Source organism: Amphichorda felina (genome assembly GCF_050947745.1).
Source record: "Amphichorda felina strain 45539 chromosome Unknown scaffold_9, whole genome shotgun sequence".
In the NCBI taxonomy this organism is placed as follows: domain Eukaryota; kingdom Fungi; phylum Ascomycota; class Sordariomycetes; order Hypocreales; family Bionectriaceae; genus Amphichorda; species Amphichorda felina.
The window spans coordinates 1585463-1609321 of NW_028145041.1; the positions used below are offsets into that span (position 1 = coordinate 1585463).

Below are 23859 nucleotides of genomic sequence, written 5' to 3' on the forward strand. Positions count from 1 at the left end.
CCCTGAAAGATGCAAAGTGAATCGATGCAGATCAAGCCTATGCCCAAATGATGGCAAATGAAAATGGCATCCTGGAAGAGCCGGGGTAGAACAGACAAGGGTACCCCCTTGAGCAGCTCCGGATATGTGTCTTTCGTCAATGTCATATGGTTAACGGGTCCCCAGCGATGGCTGAGTGTCATATATTGCCCAGCAGGAGTTGTTTGGTCCGTCTCTAGCAGGCGGACTATTGATAGCTCGTGCAAGTCACAAGAGAGCCGGCGTGTCAGGTACCAGCGCTCTGGGCCGACGGTGTTCCTGCACTATTCATGATGCGTGGTATATTCCCTGACCCAACGACTAGCTAGAGATAGCATCTCAGGGGATCGTGTGCTCTGTGGGAGGCTCTGACGGGCGAAGTTTGAACTTGTGCCTACAAATATTGTTAGCTGAAGTGCGAAATCATATCGAGGCGCACAGTCGCGGACTTTTGACAGGCTCAAGAAGAAAGCGCGCTCTCCAACGCTTTTTGGACTCAGTGTAGCTTGTAACCCGTAGAAAGTAGCAGCCAGGAGCCCCATCCTCCACGGCAGCACATGTGACACGAGGAGGGATTACCATTCCCTCTGATATATGGCCTTTACGGAGATACCCGCGCTCTTGGGGCCACAGGGACTCCCAGAAACGATTGCAGACATAGCACCCCTCATCAATAGACCCCTTAAGACTTTAGTACGTTAGGTGATGGCGCAAATGATTGGATGACCCCTGGGCATCCGGCACCTGGAGGCAATCCTGACACCTTAGACACAGCATTGCTGAGATGCTGTACTTGTGGCCTGGTGAGGTCCGGGGAAGACGAAATAAGAGACATGAATATTACCCTGCGATCGTGTCTTTATTCTACCAGGGTACAAAAGGCATGGTGCTTTCGCGACCAAGAAGAAGAATGAGGGGATCAAGCTGTCCGTGAGCGTTGATTGGTGGTTTGTGGTGTGCTGCTTCGTGACTGCGCGCTTACTTCGTACATGCGTCTGATCCAGAAGGATCTCCTCGATGGTGTCGCGAGACTTTGAAGGTGAGAAGGAAAATAAGAAAATGGGTATTCAGTGCTGCTCTGCTGTGTGTAGTCCGCTTATCCTGCGGAGTAGTGTATCGCCTAGTAATCCATGGTATTGTGCCGCGCCGCGCTTTGCCATCATCAAATGCCCGCACCTGTCCAAAAACTCCCCTCTAGTGTGACAAATCCGAGGTGTTGGTTACTCCATCAGTTCTTGGTATCCTTCTGGCCCTGGAGTTGGCCATCTGCCCTGCGGAACAACCTCTTGGTCCCGCCCACCTTTCCCAGCTCGCCAAACCGATTCCTGTTGTACTCGTCTTGGGCAGACATCTTGACGTCGCCACTGGCTAGACGAACCTTCTCCTTGACGCTCTCCACCCACGCCTTATTCTCCTCGCTCATCTCGACTTTCTTGCCGGATGGGCCCGCCAAACCCAAGAACGAACTGTCATCTCCCACCCAGCTATTGTGGGAACTCGCCCTCGATCGTGTCCTTTCCTCGGGAGACTGGCCCACGTCATCTCCCAACCGGGATGGCGGGCGTGGCGCCGGAGTGTTTGCCCGTAGCCTCGGCGGTTCGCTACCCACGGCACCCACACTGCGACGCGTCTTACGCACGCTCAGAGGTGACATGGGCGAAGCCGCAAGAGCCGACGCCGGCCTGCTAGGCGGGCTTGACCGAGGCTCCGAGAGGCCACGGGGCACATCACGGACCTCGACTGTGGCATTCTCCATCCCCTTGGAACGCCGTGAGTGATGGCTAGCATAGTCCTTCAGGTACTCGCTTAGGTCAGCCCAGCCTCCTCCAACTCGGACCATGACGCGCTCCCCATTCTCGCCAACGCAGCGGATGAAGAGTTTGATGGGCGCTTCGCCAGTCGATCGAGCGAGGTGATAGACCTTGATTTCCTGCTGGCTTCGTGAAGAACGAAGCCTCGGGTTTTTGGCCGGAGACAGCGTAAAGGAAGGAGTCGCTGTCCGTGCTGACATGTTAGACATGCTTGACGCGCTCCTCCTGAATGGCTCTTTGGAGGGCTTCCTCCGCAACCGTGGAAGTTGCAGGTCAGGTGGGTTTAGGTTTGGTGGCTCGGTCGACAGCTTGATCTTGGCTGGTATTCCGTCGATGATGTCGCTAATCTGCTGTCGCAATTGCTGGTCCCCTGAACTGTCTCGTCGAACGCCGGGACCGGCCATCCCAGATGCTGAGAAGGAATCGTCGCCAAAGTACTCCGAAAATGAGCCCTCTAGCGGCGTATGGACAAACGCCGAGTCATCCTGCTCAGCTATGGATCGTTCAGGGGCCGGTGCCGCCGACGACTCCCGCATGTTAGGCTGCGGTAGAGGTGGCGAACTAGGTGGGCTGGCTCCGGGGCTAGCTTGGATATACTGCGCCTCGCGAACCCGCGCCCTGGCGATGTCGGGCGAAGCAGATATTTCCGGAAGCTCGCTAGACAAACCAAAATGGCTCGATGCACCATGAAGAATCGTAGACGAGTTTGATGCATCGCTCCCACGTCGCTCCTCATTAAGCAAGGGCGGCAGCTCCAGCTCGTCTCCGTCTTCAGCCTCGTCAGAGATGTCAATCTCGTCCTCGGCCATTCGTGCTTTCTTCCTTGTCATGTCCGGCGATGGGCTCTGCTCTTCCTTGATAGGCGTCGGTATCTGGACCCTAGCTGAAGAAATCTCATCGTAGTATTCGTCAGAGTCCTTAGGAGCCCGAACCGTCGTAATACGTAGTTTCGGGACTTCATCGATTGGGGAGCTCGATGGGGTAGTGGCGTCGCTCAATGTCTCGTCCGAGGTGCCCGAATCTTTCCTAGCATCCCCGGTCTGGTTTGACGACTCCTCCGGCCTTGCCGGGACTGGTACGGCAACGATACCGTCAGGTGCTGGGGTCCCCTCCTGGCGCTTAGCCTCAGATTCTTCACCCTGAGGCCCCTTGCCCCAGGAGGGTGACCGAGACTTTCCGTGCGGGTGGCTTGCTCTTGCCCACTCTGTCTGCCTTATTTTTCGTTCGCAGGCCGCCACCCATTCGGCGTATCCACGCTCCACCGCCTCCATCCGATCCAGCCAGTACTCAGGCAGCGTGTCCGTGAGCCCTTCAAGCTGGTCTAACATGTAATCCAGGGTGCGGCCAGGACTTGAGACCTTCTTCTCGATGACCATCTTCATTACTTGAAAATCATCTTGGGACAGTGCTGGTTGTTGAGTCTCGTATCGTTCAGCTTTCCTAGGCCTAACAGTGATGGCGGACCAGCCCGATTTAAGAGCAACCTCAGCATCCTCCATAGCCCGGAGGAGCGGAGGAACGCGCTGCAGAACTCCGACACGAATGCTCCATATTTGCAATAGTCGTGATAGCCTGGCCAGGTTTGGCAGTGTCTGGACCACAATGGCCGTGATGACAGCCGTGAGGTCCTCCATTTTGTTGTAGCTCATGCCCGACGGGCCGGGTCGCCCAATGCCAGACATGGGGGTCGTCGGCCGCGATAGCGGCATGATGTGATTCGTCATAACGTGGCTCTTGATATCCTCTACGGCCAGGTCGTCCATGTCGTGGTAGATTTCCTCAATTCGCTCCTCGTATCGCGTCACCTCCTCTGCACGCAGACTACCCATGTAGCCGCCACCATCCTCCTCACCTCGTGGGGCTGTTGTGGACTTGGTGAAGAGCCTCCTCCGCGGCCCTTCGGGGGCCTCGAACCCAGAAGACCCGCCCTCGCTCGGCCACAGCCAGTCGCTCAACTCGTCGACCCATTCCCATATGCTCTTTGATGCCACGGCGGTACGCATCGCAAACTCGCGTTCCGCCACGGACGCCTCGTCCAGGCACCGCCTCAGGGCGCCCGTGGGGGACGACAGTGCCTCGACTGCCGTCGCGGGGGATATCTGGCCCAGTATGTCATCCGAAACGCGTTGCCGGGTGGGCGACTGGCTACCCGAGGCGTGCCTCCCCGGGCGTAGAAGCTGCGGGGGGTCTTTCATGGTTCGTATTGCTCCTCAACGTAGCGGGTGTGACAAGACGATTTCTCGGGCAAGAGCTGCGTGCTCCGGTCACGGGGAAGGAGCAGAGGCGATAGTAGCGAAGCGTATCTTGTTCTTGATTCCCATAGTCGATTGGTCGGAGAAGTATTGAAATATCGTTCGTGGCAGCCGACTATCCTTTATCGTCGTCGTCGGGCCGGCTCAGATATGAAGCGGTTCGATGGCCGCTGAAGAAATGAGACACAAACGGGGCGGAGAATGGCATCAAATTCTGACACAACGGCGAGCTTGTGAAATCGACGGGCACCGACAGGAGAAGCGTATTGAAGAAGACGATGGAATTCTGTATCGAGCGGGATGATGACGATGATGACAATGATGATGACAACGTCGCCAGCTTGGGCTTGGTGTGGAAAAGCCTGACAAAGATAGGGCCTCAATCGGGCAAAAAGCAGGGGACAAACAGCACAAAGAGCTCTAGAAGTAGTAGAAAGAAAAGGAAAGTAAAGAATGTGGGTGTCAACAAGACTCAAAACAACGCGCAGTTGGCGGATCAAACACGAGAAGAAGAAGAGGAATCTGGTGGACGAGGAAGAGGTAGGGAGAAAGGAAGGACGAGGGAGGTGACGGATCTGGATGGCGGTTTGTTTGGTTTCCGTCGCAGCGGTTGGCCACCGTTGCCAGCCCGCGGAGGGTCCAGGTCCCAAAGCTTGTCGCCCAGCGCCTGAACAGCTAACAGGCCCCTGTTGATTAGTAGGATTTGCCAACTGGGCACCTGGGCAACCACTTGGCTGGGTCTGTTAGGAGAGGCCCGTGCTCCGTTAATATGCGGCTACCTATAATTACAACACGGCCGCCACGTAGGCAACCGAAAAACCAAGGAAAAGAAAATATGAACATGAGGGGTTCCTGATTTCCTGTCCCCTACTCGTAAGAACAAGTGTTGGCATCAAGCAGATCTCCGTTCACTGTGAGTTGTTCGCCAAGAACAAAATTGAGTTGCGAGAATGATCATCTCCAGGGCCCAGCCTAGACCCAACAGGAAGTCAGAAGCTGACCAGTTGCTGCGCGTCAGAGCTGCGACCCCTGCGATGGCGCTAAAGCACCCGACGGTTGACGGACGTCGTACGGAGTACGCACGCAATATCTAATTCATGTTCCCTAGTGATGCAATACCACAGCGCTTAACATGGTCACCGCCCTTCACCATATCGAGCATCAACGGTCAAGGTTACGTACTCCGTCTGTATTTCTCTCTATCCGGCGTATACTCTCGGCAATATATCAAGGTAGTATACTGAAAAAAATAAGGTCTCGTTATCATGAGAATCGTCATATCAAGAATCGAAATCCCAACTTTTCCCACCGAAACCTGTATCCCAATTCCACCCCACCCTCCTGTGTCATCCGGAACTCCACGCAGCGCTCTTGGCTGTCGACGCCGACCCAAATCTAGTAGCAAAAACAAGTAATGGTCCCAAAAGCAGAGAAAGCCCGCCCAGATTCGTTATAGTTAGAAAAACAACATCAAACAACAACACAAGAAGGTCGAGGACCCCAATCTAGCCCATGACAGCCTGGGTCTGCATGCCCACGTCCTCGCCTCCGCCAAACACGCCGTTCACAAAGTCATCGCCATTGCTGGCGCCATTGACACCCTCAGGAGGGAACTGGAGCCACTGGTCGACGTCAAAGTCGGTTCCCGCCACAGCGTTCCAGTCGAACTCGTCGTGGCCCTGCATGAAGTCGAGGTCCATAGGCTCGGGCTCGGCATTGGCCTCCTCGGACCCAGCGCTGGCGCTGGGCGTCACGACAAAGTCGGTGTGCGGGGGTGAGTTGGCACCCGTGACCGACAGGTCCAGGTCGACCGCGCTGATGGTGTTGGGCGGGGCCATGGCACGGCGCAGGTCTGAGACCGAGGGCCGCGTGGGCTGCTTCTCGTTGAAGAGCGTCTCCGAGGCCGTCATGTATGGAACATTCTCGGGCGGCGGGGTCTGGGCACTGAACTCGATAGGCGCGCGCTTGACCATCGCGAGGGTCGCGGGCGTAACGCTCGAGTTGACGTCGATGGCCGCCTTGCGCAGCGCCGCGTCCAGGAAGCCCGTGGCGTAGTCGGCCGCGGCGTAGACCTCGCGCAGCTTCTCCATAACACGCATGCACTTGCGGAAGCCGCGCATGGCCCGGTCGCGGGCCTCGGACATGGGGTTTTTCATCTCGAGCAGGTGGATGATCATGGCCGGGAGGATGACGGTAACGCCCGTGGTGGGCAGGAACTTCTCCAGGCGCAGCTGGTGGAGCTCGGCGGCCATGCGGGTGATGTGCATGGCGGCATCGCGGACGCGGAGACGCGACATCTCCTGGACCGGACGCGACGTGGTCGGGGCATGGGTCGGCGACGACGGCAGGAACTGCGGGCGATGGAGGGCTGAGATGGTGGTATAGTAGACCATGTGAAGCAGGGTGCGCTGAACGGCTATTGTCGACCGGCCCTCCTGGACGTCGGCGGGACTCAGTGTCCGGTACTGGCAGATGGCGGGTAGGGACTCGGCCCAGGACATGAGCTCCATGTCGACAGCATTGACGCTCTCGACATTGTCCATCTGCTTGTTGGGGAAGAGCATCATGGTGCTGTTGGTGGTGTTCTCGGGCTTCATCTTGTCGCGGATGAGGACCGAGTACTGGGCCTTGAGCATGTGGCTGATGCAGACGCACAGCTGGGCCTTGGAGATGCACATGACGGCCAGCTCCTGCTGCATGGCGATATCGCGCATGAGGACACACTCGGGCGGGATGACGGTGATGTTGTCGGCCAGGACCTGGATCTCAAAGTCGCTCTCCTCGAGCATGGGGACGTCAAAGTCCTCGTCCTTGATGCGGGTGGGGCGGCGCATGCCGAGAGCGATGAGGCGGTCGCGCATGAAGCAGGACCACCAGATACGCTTCCACAGCTTCTGCTTGGGAAGGGACATGGTGGTGGACCCTGGGTTGCGGTGGAGGCCGATGGTGTGGGCGAGAGATATGGCCACGCCCATCCAGTGCCATGTGTCTTTCTGGTCGTCAGGGGTCTCGTACCAGTAAGTCATGAGCAGGAGGGCCTGCACGAGGACGAGGCGGTCCATCTCATAGTCGAAATCGTAGAGCAGCTGTTGTTTTGACATGTGAATATGGATACCATCGGAGGGTGGGGTCAGATTGGGGAAATACACACCCTGGCCTTCTGGAAAAAGGACCTGCGCGCAGCCTTGCGGGTGGAATAGCCAGCCTCGCGCAGGTACTTCATGTCGACAAAAGCGGTGGCGGAGAACATGACGGCCTGGTAGAGAAACAGACTGGTCTGGCCATTGAGGCCGTCACGGCGGTTGATGATGCTGAGAAACTCGTGGATATCCATGAGCGGCATGTACGGATGGACATACTCGACGTAGCCCTGCAGGAGAGCATTCTGGAGAGGCGTGGCGGGCAGCGACAGGGCACCCTTGACGTGAAGGTAACTGACATCCTCGGCCGCGATCCTGGAGGGCAGAGGACGCACGAAAGGCGGCAGCTGGGCGCAGAGATCAGGCTCCTCGAGCGAGTTAAGGAACTGAGCGGTGCGGTTATGGGCCCCAAAGAGAGCGGGCTGTCCCATGGGGGAAAGGGACGGGGCAGGCCATTGCTGGTTGTTGGTGTTGCTTTGGTGCTGCGGCTGCTGCTGTTGCGGCGGCGGCTGCTGCTGTTGCTGCTGTTGCTGCTGCTGCTGTGGTAGTTGCGGCAGCGGTTGCTGCTGTCGGGAGCTTCCGTCCGAGGGGGCGGCAGACTGGAGAGTGCGGTACCCGGATCGCTGGTCTATGGTGCGCCGGGGGTGGTCAGCCGACGTTTGATTGCAATGGTGAAAGGGGTGGAAGGGGGAGCTGTTCAAGGGATCGACATGCCGATGTGCACTGTTGCATGTGAAACTGGATGTCGGCGTGCGATGACGCGTGATGGAGAGACGAGAGAGGCGGAGTGGCAGTGAGAGTGGATAGCGGGAAGGTGGCAGTTGGCAGTGGCCAGTGGGGATGCAGAGAGATGGATGGTGAATCGTGATGAAGGGGGAGTGAGGCGTGGGCATGGCCACAGGTGGGTCCCAATTCCCTTCTCCCCCTGGGCGTCCCCCTGGGCACCCCTCTGGAGGGGAAAAATAAATGCGGAGAATCGGAGACCTTCTCCAACACAGGCAAAGCGAAACAGCCACCACCACGCACAGACGGAGTAAAAAAAACAAAATAAAAATATCAATCAATGCAACTTACAGAGCAGGTGAGGCATGTGGCCGTCACAGCCAGACAGCATCGGCGTGTCGAGATCGGAGGGCGACATGGGCGAGCTGTTGCTGGGCCTCCGCAGATCGGCGGCGCTGTGGATGGGGACTGGGTGGCTCGCCGCTGATGACGGCCCTGACGCGCTCGTCCTGGACCGGAGGAACTGGGCCTCGGCAGATTGGCCCTGCTGGCTCTGCGGCCCCACGTTGGCCGTCAAGAGGTGTTTTCTATCATAGCATCTTGGTCAGTCGCCATTGTTTTGTACAGACCGCACCATCAGACTCAGCCTTCGCGGCGTCCGTGGCATCCGTAACATCCGTGCGTTGCAAAGCGGCCAGCCAGCCTTGCCCAGAAACACCAGGCCGTTGAGCGTTGCATCCAACGGACGTAACCATCCACCGTAGGAAAGCCTGAAAGGATGGAACGGAACGGGTCCATCATGATGGGGCAAATTTTCAACTCACTTTCTGCGGCGGCTCTCCTGGACAATGCACTATCGCAGTAATTAGCAAAAATCCCCGCAAAGCAGATTAGATTCATGGTGAAAAAATACCTCGACATTGTCAAACCGGCAGTTGGTGCACGGCGACTCCTCGACCACGTTGCAGCGCACTTTGCGTGCCCGGCACGATACGCACGCCCTTGCGGCACGGCGCTTCGTCACTTTGGCCGGTGCGCCGTCTGCCGTGGCTGTCGAGTCGGAGCGCTGCTTCTTGATCGGCTTGCCGTCCTTGTGCGAGCTGGCGTCGGTGGATGGTGGCGGGGAGCCCGCGGCTGATGAATCGGAGGCGTCTGAGGTCATGATGCTGGTGGTACTGATGATGGTGCTGAGGGGGGAAAGGAGCACTTGGAGACAGATAAAACTTGTCGCTTCACGGCCAATTTGCTGGCTATGATGGTTGTGAATGCTCCAGGTCGCGTCTCGCGTAAGATCCCGTCGTCCAGGCTTTGCTGTGATTCAATGCTGTCCTTGTAGACTGTGGCCTTGGTTTCGGCTCTGGTGCTGCTAGATCCGTTTGTCCGGGCGAGGGAGATAATAGGAGAGAGGAGTTTGACGGTGAGTCTGACTGTTGAATCATCCGTACGATGATGGGTCGGGAGTAGGCAGGTTACTGAGTTGACTGGACCCGAAGGCTCTTGAGGGTTGAAGGGGAGGATGAGGAGGATAACCAAAAAGGACAAGGACAACCACACAATGGAAGAGTTCACGATCCGAGGCAAAGAAGAGTCAAGAGGCCAAGGGGGAGAGTAAAATCCGGGGGTGGGGGCGGCACCTTTTTCTTATAAACTGGCACGAGCATGAGCAGCCTCTCGACGAAACATGGCATGTGTGGGTATCTTCCTGTAACATGAGAAAAGGTGGCTCTTCCGCGTCGTCGATGTACACTCGGGGCAGGGGAACATTACACACTACCTCGTACATAGTAGACGCCAACGGCCCCAGTATGGATCACGGCCGTACCAGGAATAATGATGGGAATAAAAGGGCGCTAATTTGGCACACACACCCCACACGCCACTCAATTCAACGGCTTCTGGCTCTGCTTCAGCTTTCGTTTGTGGCTGCCTTCTAAACCAACGCCAGCGGACCTGGATCTAGAAGGCGTTGGGCACGGGTCTCCTTGCGTCTTACGTATTCTTTGTCATGGCCATGCAGGAGGAAATGCGAGCGAAATGTCTTGCTTCGTGGCATGGGAGCTCACATGTCATGTCATGCCATGGTTTCCTAACTCATGGCCACCACAAGGCCAGTGCTCAAACCGTCCAGTCCATGCCCATAATTCACGGCTCTTGAAAGACCATCCCAGTTGGCCAGCTCCATCGTGATTTCCAAGTCCCACCCCGGACCACCCGCTCACCCATCGTGGTGTGGAGCGGCCAATCACCACCCTCTGTAGTCTCCGGGCCACCGAGTCAGACGCGATTCCAGGCCATCACGAGGCCGTCATGGGGACACAGGTTTTTTTTCTTTCTAGACCAGCCGCCCCAGTTTCCCAGCTCGCCCTCGAGGCCTGACGCCCTTGTTTTTGTTTCTACTGTGGTACTCTGGTATGTCTGTGATCGTCGATGGGAGACGTCGCCATGCAAAACAGGATCCTACGCTCCAGGCCAGAGGCGAGAGGACTGCCCGATGCAGGCGGGCAGTTCGCAACCCTCCCCCGGCCGGTCGGACGGAGCTTGAACTGAAAGAGACGGAGGTGCCCTGCGGCCACTCCCCCCCGTCCGGCGTCCACGGAGCTACCAGCACGCCCCAAAATACCTAAGTATGTAAGTACCTAGCCCCAACCAGCACTCACAAAAACCTTCTCACCCAAGAAAACCCCCCCTGGCGTCCAGCGCCGCCAGCCAATCAGCCAATCACCATTTCCCAAAACGGCCACTGGGTCGGCAACTATCGGGTCCACCGTGTCGGTGTGTGTTGGTCTGCCACTGCCACAATGCCACAGGCTCACAGCCTTCCAGATTTGCGGGCGAAGGGGAAAAACCGGGGACGACGCGCATTCGCCATTCGGCGACAGGCGCCTGACGCCGACGGTTCTCGAGTCAACAATGCTTCGTCAACCATCACGACGCAGGCCAAGATGTTATGTATGTAGGAATGACATCCTTCATTCGTGATTCTTGCGCTGCGCTGCTGCACTGTTGCACCCTGCAGGGCTGGTTACTGACGCCGCCCGTCATGATTGGGCCCTCGCGACCAACTGCTGCCACATGGCACAGCCCAGTCCTCCAACAAATCTCACGGCCATCGCTACCTACCTAAGTACGCACCAACGTCGGAAGACGGCCATCGGCTCAGAGGCACGCGTCGGATCCGACGCTCACTCACCGCGCTTCTCCTCTGACCTCCATCTCTATGAATAATTTCCGTAGTATAGGTACATTACAAAGTCCATACTATTAGTAGTATTAGCATGGAGTGATATACATCACCACGACTGATGAACTGAATGGTTTCCCCGAGTCTCCGTGCCCCCCAGACTTGTTCCCCGATCACTCGGGCGATCCACAGCGCACCTGGCAAGCTCCACATCGCCGTGGTGACCCATTCATGACCGTAATGACCGTGATGTGATGATGCAAATACATAGTAATTGCCAGCCACGGCCTTGCGACGGCCCAGCTCCAAGACCGTCCTCCGCTGGATCCCTCGCCCGCCCGTAATGGGCACAAATGTCCGGCCAGCCCAATCTTCCATTCGGAGCACCACCAATCCACCACGGCGTCTGCCGTCGGCCACTCCTCACCTAAACGGCACTGGGCTTGCGAAACAGAGGCCGCCGTCGCCCCTCCCGGGGTTCCCTCTGGGGCCTCCCCCCCTTCGGCGAGCAACCTGGACCGCCGAGGCTCCCGCTCCTCGTGCTCCTCCTCCTTTTCTTCTCCACACGGGGTTTTCCACCTCCAGCCCTCCACAATCCTTGGCAAACCTGAAAATGCTGTCCCGTCCCACAAGTCCACACCGACCACTCCCCCACCACCGCACACACCCCCCATCCCTTCCTTACTCCGATCGGTCGCCGTCGGTCCTCCGAGCCCTCAACGCGTAGACCACCCCCCTAACTCCGAGCATCCTCACCAACACGGCCATCGACGGCACGGCACTCACAGAGAAAGCTTCAATTTCAACTCCCGCGAGCCCACTCGAAATATGCCATAGTAGTAGCCCCCTCCCCCGCCTCTCTCTCCCCCTCGATCATCAGCAGATGTAGCTCCCGCCCGAGATACATTATCGGGTTGACCCGGCCGGGGGTGGGCTAGAGAAAACTCGTGCCCTGCCCAGTTCACTTGCAAGCCCATCTCACTCACAGCAGGAACGACTAAAAACAACAAGCAACAGCCTTCCTCCAACTTCCTTCTGCTCCCCCTAGATGGAAACCACGCAGAAGATCTTCGTCGGCACACACCACCAACCTTCTCCTCACCTGTCGTTACAAAACAACAACAAAAAAAAAAAAGGTCCATCCAGCGGGACAGCTACCCCCGAGGAGGACCCCCCGATCCTCCCGCCGGGGTCCAATGCACACGCCGGACCCTGCCGTCCCATTCACACATAAATTGGACGGGGACGCCCTTGCGCGCGCGCGCAAGTTACTATATCAGGTTCTCCTTGTCTCCTGCGTCTTGCTGGGCCACATTTGTGGCTTCTTTGTGGCTCTTTTTCCGTTGTGCCTCGGCACAACCCCCCCCCCCCCCCCCTTCTCTTACAACCCACTCTCTAATATCAGATTCTTGTTCCTTGATCGCTGCCCCAGGGCTGTCCCAACGCTCAGGGGACCACGGCAGGGTCTCTCCTTGGCCTGCCTGGCCGTTGCAGATTACTGGATTTGGCATGTACCGAGGCATCTTTTTTTTTAAACTTTCTCCCCTTTACCTACTACGTACCTAGCCTCGAGGTTGATTACTCCGAACAGATGCTCCGAACAGATGCTCTGAAACAAGGGTCGATTCTGCAAGACGGATCCCACGGATGCATGCCATCGTCAGCGGCTGGCCAAGATGGCCATGTCCCTTGTCTGGGCTGTTAACGAGACACAACCCCCAGCATCACCAAATAGGACAGAGATACTATGTTCAGACACACAACACTCACGTCTTAGTCCCCTTGGGGAAAGTTGACGTCGAGACATGGCTCAAAACATGGAAGGACAGAAGGTCTTGTCACCTGTATTCACACAAGTGTGTAACTGTCTTGTCTAGATATATCCCTTTCCCAAAAATCAATTACCGTCTCGCCGTCAAGGATGGACGAGATCAAAACGCTCCAGATGTTCCTGTCTCTCTCTCTCAGACCTATGTCTGCTTCTCTCTATAACCTCCCCTTAGCATCCTCAAACGACACGGGGTCGTACACCCGCTGCCGGATGTACGACATGAGGGCGACGTCGCCCCACTCTTCCCACTCGACCCACTGCTCGTCCGGAAGCTCCGACACGCCGTCGCGGCGGGCGGCCTTCATGACCTCGCGCGCGACCACAATGCTGGCCTCGCGCACGCGCTCGATGCGCGGGTAGATGAGGCCCTTGTGGATCTCGTCGGCCGTCAGGGAATTGGCCAGTGCGTCGGCAGCTGTGTATACCATGTCGTCCGTCACGCGGGTCGACTTGGACAGGATGGCACCCAGGCCCAGACCGGGGAACACGTACACGTTGTTGCCCTGGTTGGGGTGGTAGGTGACGGGGCCCGAGTCAGAGCCGACCTGGACGGTGATGGGGGAGAATGGTGAGCCCGAGGCGAAGATAGCGGTGCCCTCAGTCCAGTGGATGGCCTGCTCAAAGGTGCACTCGGCCTTGGTAAGGGGGTTGCTGAGGGGGAAGAGGATGGGGCGGCGGTCAATACCACCGGCGTCGACGGAGGCCTTGAGGGCCCGGATGGTGGACTCGGTAAAGCAGCCAAAGGTGGCCGTCAGGCCAACAAGAGCACTGGGCTTGACATACTCAATGACTTCCTCGAGGCTGCGGAACTGCTGGCCGTTGTTATCGGTGCGGGCAAAGTACTTCTTGTGCTCAGCAAGGTTGTCACCACGATCCCGGGTGACGAGACCCTTTGTGTCTACGAGCCAGAACTTGTTGCGGGCCTCCTGCTCTGAGAGCCCCCTACGAGTGTAGTACTCCATGAGCTGCTTGGCAACACCCACACCGGCGGAGCCAGCACCCATGAAGACCAGGCGCTGCTCCTCGATAGGAACGCCCGACAGGTTCACGGCGCCAATGTAACTGATAAACGTGTTAGATCATCCTACACATCACGAAGACGAGAAAAGGGGAAACCTACCCAGCGAGAACGACAGCACCGGTACCCTGGATATCATCGTTGAAGCACCTATGGGTGTTCTTATACCGGTCGAGATACTTGAAGGCCTTCTCGGTCTCAAAGTCCTCGAACTGGACGACCATGTCAGGATACACCTCCTTGACGGCCTCCATGAACTCGTCCATAAACTCCTGCTGCTCGGCCGTGTGGACGCGCTTCTGGCGCAGACCGAGGTAGAGTGGGTCCTTCAGGTTGGTCTCGTTGTTGGTGCCGCAGTCAAGTACGATGGGCAGGGTCTTCTGGGGATGGATGCCGGCGGCGGCGGTGTACAGAGAGAGCTTGCCGACCTGGAGTGACCCATGTCAGCTCTGCGGTTCACGACTTACATTCAATTTAGGGGATAAAGGAGATGACATACCGAGATACCAACACCGTTGATGCCCAGGTCACCGAGACCGAGAATGCGGGAGCCGTCGGTGACGACGCAGATCTCGGGGTTGGGGCAGGGCCAATTCCGCAGCATGGTGCGGATGGACTTGCGCTGCTTGATGGAAATGTAGAGGGCCTCGGGGCGGGTGTAGATGGTGGAGTACTGGAGGCAGACATCGCCAATGGTCGGCGTATAGACGAGGGGCATGAGCTCGCGGATATTGTCCATGACGAGGCGGTAGAAGAGGTCGGTGTTCTGGTCCTTAAGAGAGGACAGGTAAAGGTACTTGTCGATGGGGGTCTGGCGGGACTGGATCATCTTCATGGCACGGGCGCACTGGGTCTGGAGGCTCTCCATGGTGTGAGGGACGAGGCCGGTGAGGTTCTTGGTGACACGCTCGTCGGGGGTGAAGGAGAGCCCTGTGCAGAGTGAGACGTCAGCTTAGACTCATCCATGGATGTGTGTGTCTGGCTAGGACCATAGAGAATGGAACATACCCTTATTCCACAGGGGCTCTCGAAGGACCTGATAGCCGGCAGCCATGTTCTTGTCGAGGTACTCGGTGTCTCGCTGCTGGGAGACCTCGCCAAAGTGCTTCTGGGAGTAGCCACGCAGCTGGTCGAGGGAGGCGGCCTGGATGCCCTGCTCGATGGCAGAGAGGTCGAGGGAAGAGAGGGGGTTGTTGCCGGTCATCCTTCGCGGGGAGAGGGAGCGGCGGTTATTAGTAGTGGTGGTGGCGGTTGTGGTGGTGGTGTGAGCAGCCGTGGCAGGAGCGTGACGACCCGCGGCAACAGGGGTGGCAGTGGGAGACGATGACGGAGACGAGGTCCGAGGTGTGGGGGTGTCCGAGGCACTGCTGGAATTCGACGAGCTAGAGCTGGTGATGGAGGTGATAGACGCGGCCATGGACTGCTCGAGGGAGGAGGAGGTGGAAGATTGTGAAGAGGAGGGAGAAGAGGAGGAGGAGGAATGGAAGCGAGGACGAGGTATAGAAATATTCGGCCGGGCAGTATTAAAGAGGCATGGAAGAAGGGCAGATGATGTGGGGAGAATGGGACTTCTTTGCAGGAGCTTGCCTACGATGGTCTGGGCCATGGTGGCCGAGCTGCCCTTCCTTGCCCACAGCAATGGAACCTGTCCGAGGCGACAGGGGGCTAGGAATTGGTGTGTGTGAACTTGTGAAAGGCTGAGAGTTTCAGGACGGGGGCTGGCTGGGTTCGTCGGGAGAATTGGGAAAAACAAGAGAGAGGGAGGGATGCCTGTGAGGGAGAGCGAGCCCGAGGAGTGTACTATGGCGGCGATGGGGAGCGATGGGAGCGATGACGGGGGAGAAATTGGGGATGCGCCGTGTGTGGAGCGTCCACGGGAAGGCCCGGTGCCGGAGCCCAAGTACAGGTACCTCGTGCCTCTGAAGCTGCGTACTGGTGCCTGCTACAGAGCTGCCGTGCTGCCGTGGAGCTTGCTGCCTCGGTGGGTTTTGCCAATTGCACATGAGACGAAGGGTCAATTTCAAGGCCGTTGATCACTGACACCGCGTCCCCGACACCTGTGACTCGACGGCTATTACGACCAACTTCGCCGTGGCTCTTCGGCTCTGGTGGCTCGGTGGCTGTCTGTGACTCTTTTGCGTGCTCGACGCTTTCGGGCTCCGATTGTGCAGGTGCGACTGGTGGAGCTTCGCACTAGTAATAGCAGTGTGCTAGTACGAATAGCTTGTCCCCGGCAGAAGATTTGGGGTAAAAAGGCCCCGGGCAAAAATAAATCAGGGGCCCAAATTCCCAGAAACCCCAATGCTTGCTTGCTTGACTCGGGGTGTCAGCCTCGACAGAAGTTCAGAACGCAGAGGCCAGCAGCCTTCAACCAGGATGTGCCGTGATTAATTAAATGAAGATTTGCCCAATGACCTGATTTCAAGGATTTTCAGATCGCAAAGAAACAGAAGGTACTGATACCCGACGAGAAACAGAAGAGTGATGGATTTGTTGAGGCCAAACTGCCCTTGTACGACGCAGCAATATCCGCTCCCATTCTCGGTGACATCCAATTGCCCTCTGCCTCGTCTCTTGTTAGCCTTGTTAGCCTTGCTTAGTGCGGCACCGGGAGCACGCAATTGGGCGGACCACGGCCCACGGCCAGCTCATGTTGACGACTGAAGCGCGCCGCATTTGCTTCAGCACCGTCACTGTCAGCAGTGCAGCACCAGCTGGCAGGAGCTCGCAGCCTCATAGCTCCGGAGCACCAACGGCCGCGTGGTCCCCAGGGGCCCCTAGATTCGCGCCGAAACTCCACATTCTCCACCGCCTCCGGACAACTTCCGGGTGCCGGGGGGGGACGCTTGGGCCTGAAATGTTGAAAAAATTCACCTTGACGTTCACGGACGTTGTCCGTGGTGGCTCAGCGAAACCGGTGACTTGCATGGCGGCCATGGGAAAGGGTAGCTTTGCCAGAGGAATACGGTGTACCAGGGACTTGTGGACGAAAATGCCGAATCGCGACAAGGAGCGAGAGAGACATTGCTGACCCGTCGTGGCCATTGTCGGAGTTGGATGCCGAGACGGTACGTACACTCTATGCTCGCTTGTGTGCCCAGTGCAATTGGCAGTTGCACTTGTTGGACCCCTGTTTCCGCCCTACGGCTTGCTCGCTGTGCCTGCAGCTTTCTCCAGCGCTTTGCTGCAAAGGTGAGTGTCGGTGTGAGAGGAGGCTGAGAGCCTCAGTCTGGGGTTGGCGTCGCGTGGGCACCCGCACCCACACGTCGCTCACTTACACGGACAAAGAAGGACCATTCTACGAGTAACACCTCGCCCACCAGCGACGGGATATTAATTCATCAGAAAGATGGAGCTCCTCCGTTCCACAATGCCCGGGCAGAGCTTTTACCCGTCTTGCCTATTCAAAACAAGACGCGTCTGTCGTGTCCGAATCCCAAATTCCATCCCGTGAACCCTGTTGACCCTGAGCCCGACTTTACCCGACATCGGGAATCGGGTCGTTGCAGGGGTGGCCCCCCCTTCTGTAATAACTTCTGTTGCGCACGGGCTGATACCTATTACTACCTAGCCTGACAGGACAATTGATGAATCCCACCCGCGTCGGATCCAAGTGAGGCAGCCAAGCACCAGCGCTATTGGAATTCCGAGACGGCTTCACCTCCCGCCAAAGCCCAGTCTCCGGCTCGACGATGCAATAATTCGTGGTAACATGGAGCGTTTGAGACTCTCTAAGCTAAGCAACCCCGTGACAGCCTCCTGCATCTCTTGCCGTCGTGCACCTGACCGCCCATGTTTCCCATTCCCGTTCCCCGTCTTGCATGACGTGAGCCCAACATTTCCCGAACCTGATGACCACCCCAAAAATGTCCAGCCGCACGTCTTAGAACTAGGTACGGATACGCAGCCATCAAATCAGCACCCGTCCCGTCTCTTGAGTCTTTGACTCTCCCACAACGCAACGTCCCCTCGCAGGCCTCCCCTTTCGATTTACCACTTAATAATACATCGGACACGGCATCTGATCTGCGGGGCGGGAACTGTAGCATGGTATTAGTATTTATGGTCCCTAATCACATTTCGGTGACCACTGGCGCCCACATGCCCATGCGCCCGCCGCAGCGCCATACTCGATAGTACATACTTGCTACTCGTACTATTATTGCTAGTAGTACTATGACTGTACGGAGTATTATTATTATTATTAGGAGCTTTATCGGGAGGAGCCTGGAGCTTGGACCTCGACGCCGACCTGATCCACATCTCAACCCGTCAAGCTTTTGGTCTCGGCTGCACGGCATAGTATTACCATCCCAACGGGGACCCGGGGGAGGAAGACCCAAGGGATGACTCAGATGAGACGCCTGCCAGTGCTGCCATGGACTCGTCAGAGGGGGGTTAATAAACCCACAGTTCCATATCTTCATCTATCTCTTCATGCGATTGATCTGATCATTGGGGGGCTAGTCCTGAACCGCATCATGCTTGCGGGCTACATAGCAAGGAAGTGGTTCCATCCTGCTCTCCTACCCTACGTCTTCCGGTGGATGATGACGACGGGCTGTTGTCTCCAACGCTCGACCCCAACTCAAAGTCACTGTACATGGACTCCACGTTCCGATTCTTTTTCATTAAGCTTGTAGATGGCGGTGATCCATGGGAGAAAAGCCCCGGGGGCCGAGGCCCCCCGTGGGGGCAGCCTTGCCGGGAGGCGTTTGTCAGTGCCGAACGACTATTAGGTAGCATCGTAAACGCTACTATCCCGTTTCTACGACCAATATATGCCGTTGCTCGGCCTTCTCACATGGACTAACTTCTTCCTCGGGTAGACGCCAGAACAACTTACACGCGCATGACTCAGCTTTGCCGGCAACTGGGTCCATGGTATCAGACCGTCTGGTTCCGTGGCTACCTACTAATTCGTAGCTCAAAGCCACTATTGACAAGTAGCAAAGCCAAGCATGTGATATCTAGTCATAACTCGTGCAATACTAACACCAAAACCCCACTCTAGCTAACCTCTGTTCTCCTTGCCAGCCTGTATGGCCTTTTGCGTCCCCTTCTCAATCCTGCCCATGGCCTTCTCATCGAGGGTGCCCCACCACTTTCGCAGGTCTCTGGCATAAGGAATAATCTCTTCCTCCAGCTCAACCGGCGGGCCCTTAATCTGCGGTAGCTTCTCCTCAACTCCCTTCTCAAATACAGCCCACGACGAGTCATCGCACGACCGGATTCCGAAACCCCGTCCCTTCATCGACACCACCTCGAACCGCCGTAGGAGCACAATGTCGCCTGCATGTACTGTTGGCAGCGACGCCTGGTGAGGCCGATAAATGTGCGCTACGGTCACCGTTGACGGGGCCGATGCAGGGTCTGTGAGTATGAGCTCAAGGATATAGTCCCGCGGGCCGCTCTTCGGTCGGTGAGGCTGTTCCGGTGTCGTGGTGGCGATTCCTATAAAGTCTGCCGTCTTGTGCAGCAAGCTGCGCAGGCTCTTAAGTGGGTGGCAATAGGGGAGATTCGTCCGTAGGTCCTTAACCAATTTCGACTTGAGCGTAGACACCTCCTCGCTGTCAGGAACCGACCCTGCCACAGATGGCGATTGCAGCAAGTCTGTGGTCGACTCTGGCGATTTGCTCTGCAAGCTGTGCGACAGGCGGCCTGTCTCTCGGCTCGGCTCCGGCGTTGCATACCGTCGACCCTTACGTGTTGGGGTGCGAGACGCCTTGGCTAGGTGGACACTTGGATCCTCATCGTCGGCTTTTCTGCGAGTTGCCCGCACGATGGGAGAAGTACTCTCTCGCTCTTGTTCCTTGTCCTGTCCCGTGGTGTCTTTTGGGGCATTGGCTAGAGTGATGCTCGGATCTGGTGTTGCATCCCGTCGACTCTTACGCGTTGGAGTGCGAGACGACCTGGCTATCTGGACGCTTGGATCCTCCTCGTCGATCTTGCTGCGAGTTACTCGCACAGCGGGAGAGGTACTCTCCGGCCCCTGCTCCTTGTCTTGTTCTGCAGTGCCTTCTGGGGTCTTGGCCAGAGCGATGCTTGGATCTTCATCCGTGCCAACAGATGATATGCTCCTTCTGTGATCCCAACTCCGCAGGGACTGGGCCGTAATCAAAACATCGCGTTCCGGTTTCGCTCTCGACTTGGAGCGTGTCACGCGCTGTCTGTTCGTGTGGGCAGAGGGTTGGGTGTTAGCCTCATCTGTCTCGTGAGACAAGTCGGACGTTTCCGCTTGCTGCCGCTGGCTGGCTTCGTAGGCCTGGGACTCGGCCATGATCTGCTGAGAGGCTGCAAACGAATAATCGGCTTCCGATCCCTCATCTTCTTCATCGTGCATTATCGCGTCCTCGTCTCCCTGCGTCTCGCCAGGTGTTGGGAGTCGGCCGGTATCTTCTACCCCTTCCATAGCCTCTAGGTCGTTCTCGAGGAGAGCATTTTGCTCTTCCTTCACGATCTCTTCTTGGGGTGTCTGAGTCAATGGGGGCGATGCTGCAGCGATCTGTTTCTTAACATCGCTGCTGTTCATGGCAAGGTTGTTGTTGCCATCCTTAGGGGGGCTGATCTGCTTCTTCTCCTCGGACGCGAGTGCCACTTCTTCAGCAATGACTTCTTTCACCTTGACGGCCACTTCAGTCACAACCTCTTCCACGACCCCGCTGGAAGGCCGGGGTGGTTGTTGTACAGGGCGAGATTTGGAGGGCTCCATGGCGTCGTCTACCGGTACGGCGTGAGATTCAACGATTGTCGTGCTGTTCTCTTCCGATCCCGATGGCCTCCTAGGTAGCTCTTCGGCGACTGCCTGGGCGGAAACTTCTTTGGGTTCAGTTTCTTCAAGGTTTTGGTCTGTATGAACCTCAACTGAGGCTGAAGTTGAAGTGACGTGTTGTTCACTTGGTGGGCTCCGGTTGTCACCACCTGCTGGCAGCTGGCCGGCACTATCAACAGCCTGTCCACTGACCTGTCCCCCATCGTCCTCCCCTCCAGCTTGCAGCCCTTCCTCCAATGTTGTATCGGCTCCCTCGATCATGGAAACATCTACACCTTCTGGCTGAGACGTTTCGGGAACTATAGCTGCGGCTGATTCGTTTGTGCCTTCATGATTGCGTGAGGCTGCCTCCGGTGCTGTGCTAGGCACTTCCTTTGAGGCTTTATCATCGATATCCTTTGCTTCGTGACCATGCCTATTGACTTCAGCTCTATGGCCGGGGTGGCTGAGCTGTGGCAGATCCTCATCGATGGCCATCTTGTGATCCCCCTCCGACGATGCAATCCCCAATTCCCGAGTCTCATGCTCGACCGTTGCTACTCCAAGGGATTGAGTTGACTGTTTCTGGCTTCCGGTCCCTGATGGAGACTCCGCATGATCATATTCTTCCGGCGGGCTTGTTGCGCTTTGTGGTTCGGCGGTTGCTGGCCCTGGCTCTGGGTGTTCCTTAGAAGAGTCCCTGATTTGACTGCCTTGATCTGCGGCAGCCTCGACGCCAGATGGCAGCTCTTCCTGTCCCTCCTCTTCTTCATCCTCAGAGTCTGAAAGCAGGGAGATAAAGACAGGTTCTTGTGAAGTCGTGGGCTTTGGGGCGGGTTCCTCTTCCTCGTCGTAGTCAGATTCTTGCTCATCCTCATCCTCATAGCCATAGCGCTCGCTGTAGTAGTGTTCCTCGTCGAAGTCCTCACCATCAGCGTCGAACTCGCCGTATTCGTTAGGATGTCCATGCTGGAGTGTTCCGTGGGTATAGTGCTCTTCGCCACGGCCCCATCCCTCCTCTTCTTCCCCTTCGCTCTGTTCGCTCTCCTCGGATTCAAGATCAACAACCTGCTTGTCGGGGTCGCTCTTATCCACCACCTCCTCGGAGTTTTCATCTGACTCGACGATGTCATCGTCTTGAGCACGGTCGTAATTACGCAGGTCATAGTCTTCGCCTGGAAGATCTCCACCATCCTCGTCTTCATCTTCTTTAATGTCGACCTGGCTCCTCATCGGCACGTTGTCTACTGCCGGTGGCGTTTCTGCCTGCGCATGACCCGTGCCCGTGTCCTGGAGCTCATCACGTTCCTCTTCGTTCTCTTCGCTCTCATCGTCCTCATCGTCCTCAAAATCGATAGCTTGTTGGTCCGGGTCGCTCTCATCCACCAATGCCTCCGAGCTTTCGTCTGATTCGACGACATCATCGTCTTGAGCATCGTCGTAGTTGCGCAGGTCATAGTCTTCGCCCGCAAGATCCCCGCCATCCTCACCTTCAGATTCTTCCGAGCCGTGCTCCTCTTCTTCGGCAGCCAATCCCTCGGGCTCTTGATCCTCGAATTCTTTCGTTTCGTGCTCCCAGCCAGGGCTTGGAGCTCTCGCCGGAGAGGAGCTGTCAATGATCTCGAAAGGATTATCAATGCTATGCGTGGGATGAACAGGAGTCTGAGGCCTCAGGGATGTAAGGGTTGCCCAGCTTGCTTGCTCTAGCTGGGAGGGAGCGAAAGTAGGGGCATGGCTGACTATATCGTGCGGAAAATCGTCTGCCGTTAGCTGCACTTCATTGTCGTCTTCCGCATCGGGTGGCTCAGTTGTGGCCTGGAAATCCATCGGCGTCTCGTAAAAATCAGCATTTTTCGGCTGCCTGTCTGGCTCCTTGTCTGCTTCCGGCTCCTCGGCCAATTCTTGTACATTGGTCGTGGTAACCTGGGTGGTAGAATCTGAATTAGGCGGACCATGATGCACCGTGCTTCTGGACATGTTAAAGCCAGGAGGAGGCGACTGTCCCCGTCCTTGTGAAGCTGATCGCGTCGAGCCGAACGTGCCTATGTGTGTAGGGCGGGAATATCCCCAGACTTCCTCATGCTGTGTCTCGGGCATGGGAGCTGGCACAGAGGAAATGGCTTCGTTACTGGTGGTTTTGGGAGCAGGGGAGGTTGCCGTGCCGACGCCGGGTGGTGATGTTTTAGTAGCGACGTGGGCAGACATTGACGGACTGACATCAACAACCTGCGTCTGGCACCCTTCATCTATCATCGGTAGTGGTGGGGACGACACAACAGGGGCGGCAGGACGTTGATCCTCGGGCGGCTCGGGCTCGCCATGGTCTTCCTCAGCGTCCGACTGATGTTCTAGCTCCGGGCTAGGGGTGCGGCTGGCATATCTCCAGTTTGCGTGCATGCTAAAGCGCGAACGCTTCGTTCTACCAGGGCCCTTGCGGTCATCGTCAAAGGGATCAGCTCCGCCCTCGAACAGTGACCCGTAGGAGACTCTGGCCCTTTTGAGGAATGCCGGAGAAGCATACTCGTCCGATTCGAATGCTGAAGATGCCAATCTCTTGTTGGGTAGGCCGGGCCCCACAGTCTTGGGCAAAGGTATGGTCTCGTCCGGGGGGCTTGGCTCAGGCGTCGAGGGCGAGATTATTTCTGTAGTAGGCTGTGACGGAGGGTCTTGATCAATTGACTCGGACGCTTCGACGTTGATGAGCTCCTCCTGGCGACTCTCGGCTCTGAGAAGCTTGAGGCGCAACCGATTTGTAAAGGAGAGCTGCCATTCGAGCGTGTCGGGTCGAACTGGCGGCGAAGTTTTCACCCACTCCGCCCCGTCCAAGCTGAGCCGAATCTCATCGCCGCCCCCGATGGTGGCTTTCGCGACGGCTTTAGCTGCGGGGCCGTGGAAATCGACGCGCACCTGTCCCTTGTTGAGTCGGAGTCGAAAGTCGCTCTCGACGAGCTTGAAGGCGATGGATTTTGTGACGATACTAAAGGGCCAGGTGATGGTAACCTCGCCCTCGACGATGCGGGAATTGGGGTGCGATATGTCTGGGTGTAGCTGTGCAATGGGCGTGCGCTCGGCGCCCACCAGCGTGTCGGACGCGGACGCGGACGCTAGGTTCGGTTGTTGGTCCGTCATGCTAG

The 23859-nt window shown here is 57.1% G+C and overlaps 4 protein-coding genes across 4 annotated transcripts; all 4 read right to left on the reverse strand.

Moving 5' to 3' along the window:
- Positions 1–1246: 1246 nt before the first annotated feature.
- ACO1O0_009065 (uncharacterized protein) lies at positions 1247–4024 on the reverse strand (the record flags this gene model as incomplete). The annotated part of the gene is made up of 1 exon (XM_083198418.1): positions 1247–4024. The coding sequence occupies one exon, from the start codon at positions 4022–4024 to the stop codon at positions 1247–1249; it is 2778 nt and encodes a 925-aa protein (XP_083046153.1).
- A 1562-nt stretch (positions 4025–5586) lies between these two features.
- On the reverse strand, positions 5587–9106 carry CTF1BETA (transcription factor domain-containing protein; the record flags this gene model as incomplete). The annotated part of the gene is made up of 5 exons (XM_083198419.1): positions 5587–7167; positions 7233–7849; positions 8296–8531; positions 8769–8797; positions 8858–9106. 5 exons carry the CDS (start codon positions 9104–9106, stop codon positions 5587–5589), a joined length of 2712 nt encoding a protein of 903 aa, XP_083046154.1.
- Positions 9107–13111: 4005 nt separating this feature from the next.
- On the reverse strand, positions 13112–15178 carry ACO1O0_009067 (uncharacterized protein; the record flags this gene model as incomplete). The annotated part of the gene is made up of 4 exons (XM_083198420.1): positions 13112–14018; positions 14077–14402; positions 14474–14904; positions 14983–15178. The coding sequence occupies 4 exons, from the start codon at positions 15176–15178 to the stop codon at positions 13112–13114; spliced, it is 1860 nt and encodes a 619-aa protein (XP_083046155.1).
- Positions 15179–18988: 3810 nt separating this feature from the next.
- Positions 18989–23854, reverse strand: ACO1O0_009068 (uncharacterized protein; the record flags this gene model as incomplete). The annotated part of the gene is made up of 1 exon (XM_083198421.1): positions 18989–23854. The coding sequence occupies one exon, from the start codon at positions 23852–23854 to the stop codon at positions 18989–18991; it is 4866 nt and encodes a 1621-aa protein (XP_083046156.1).
- Positions 23855–23859: the final 5 nt, after the last annotated feature.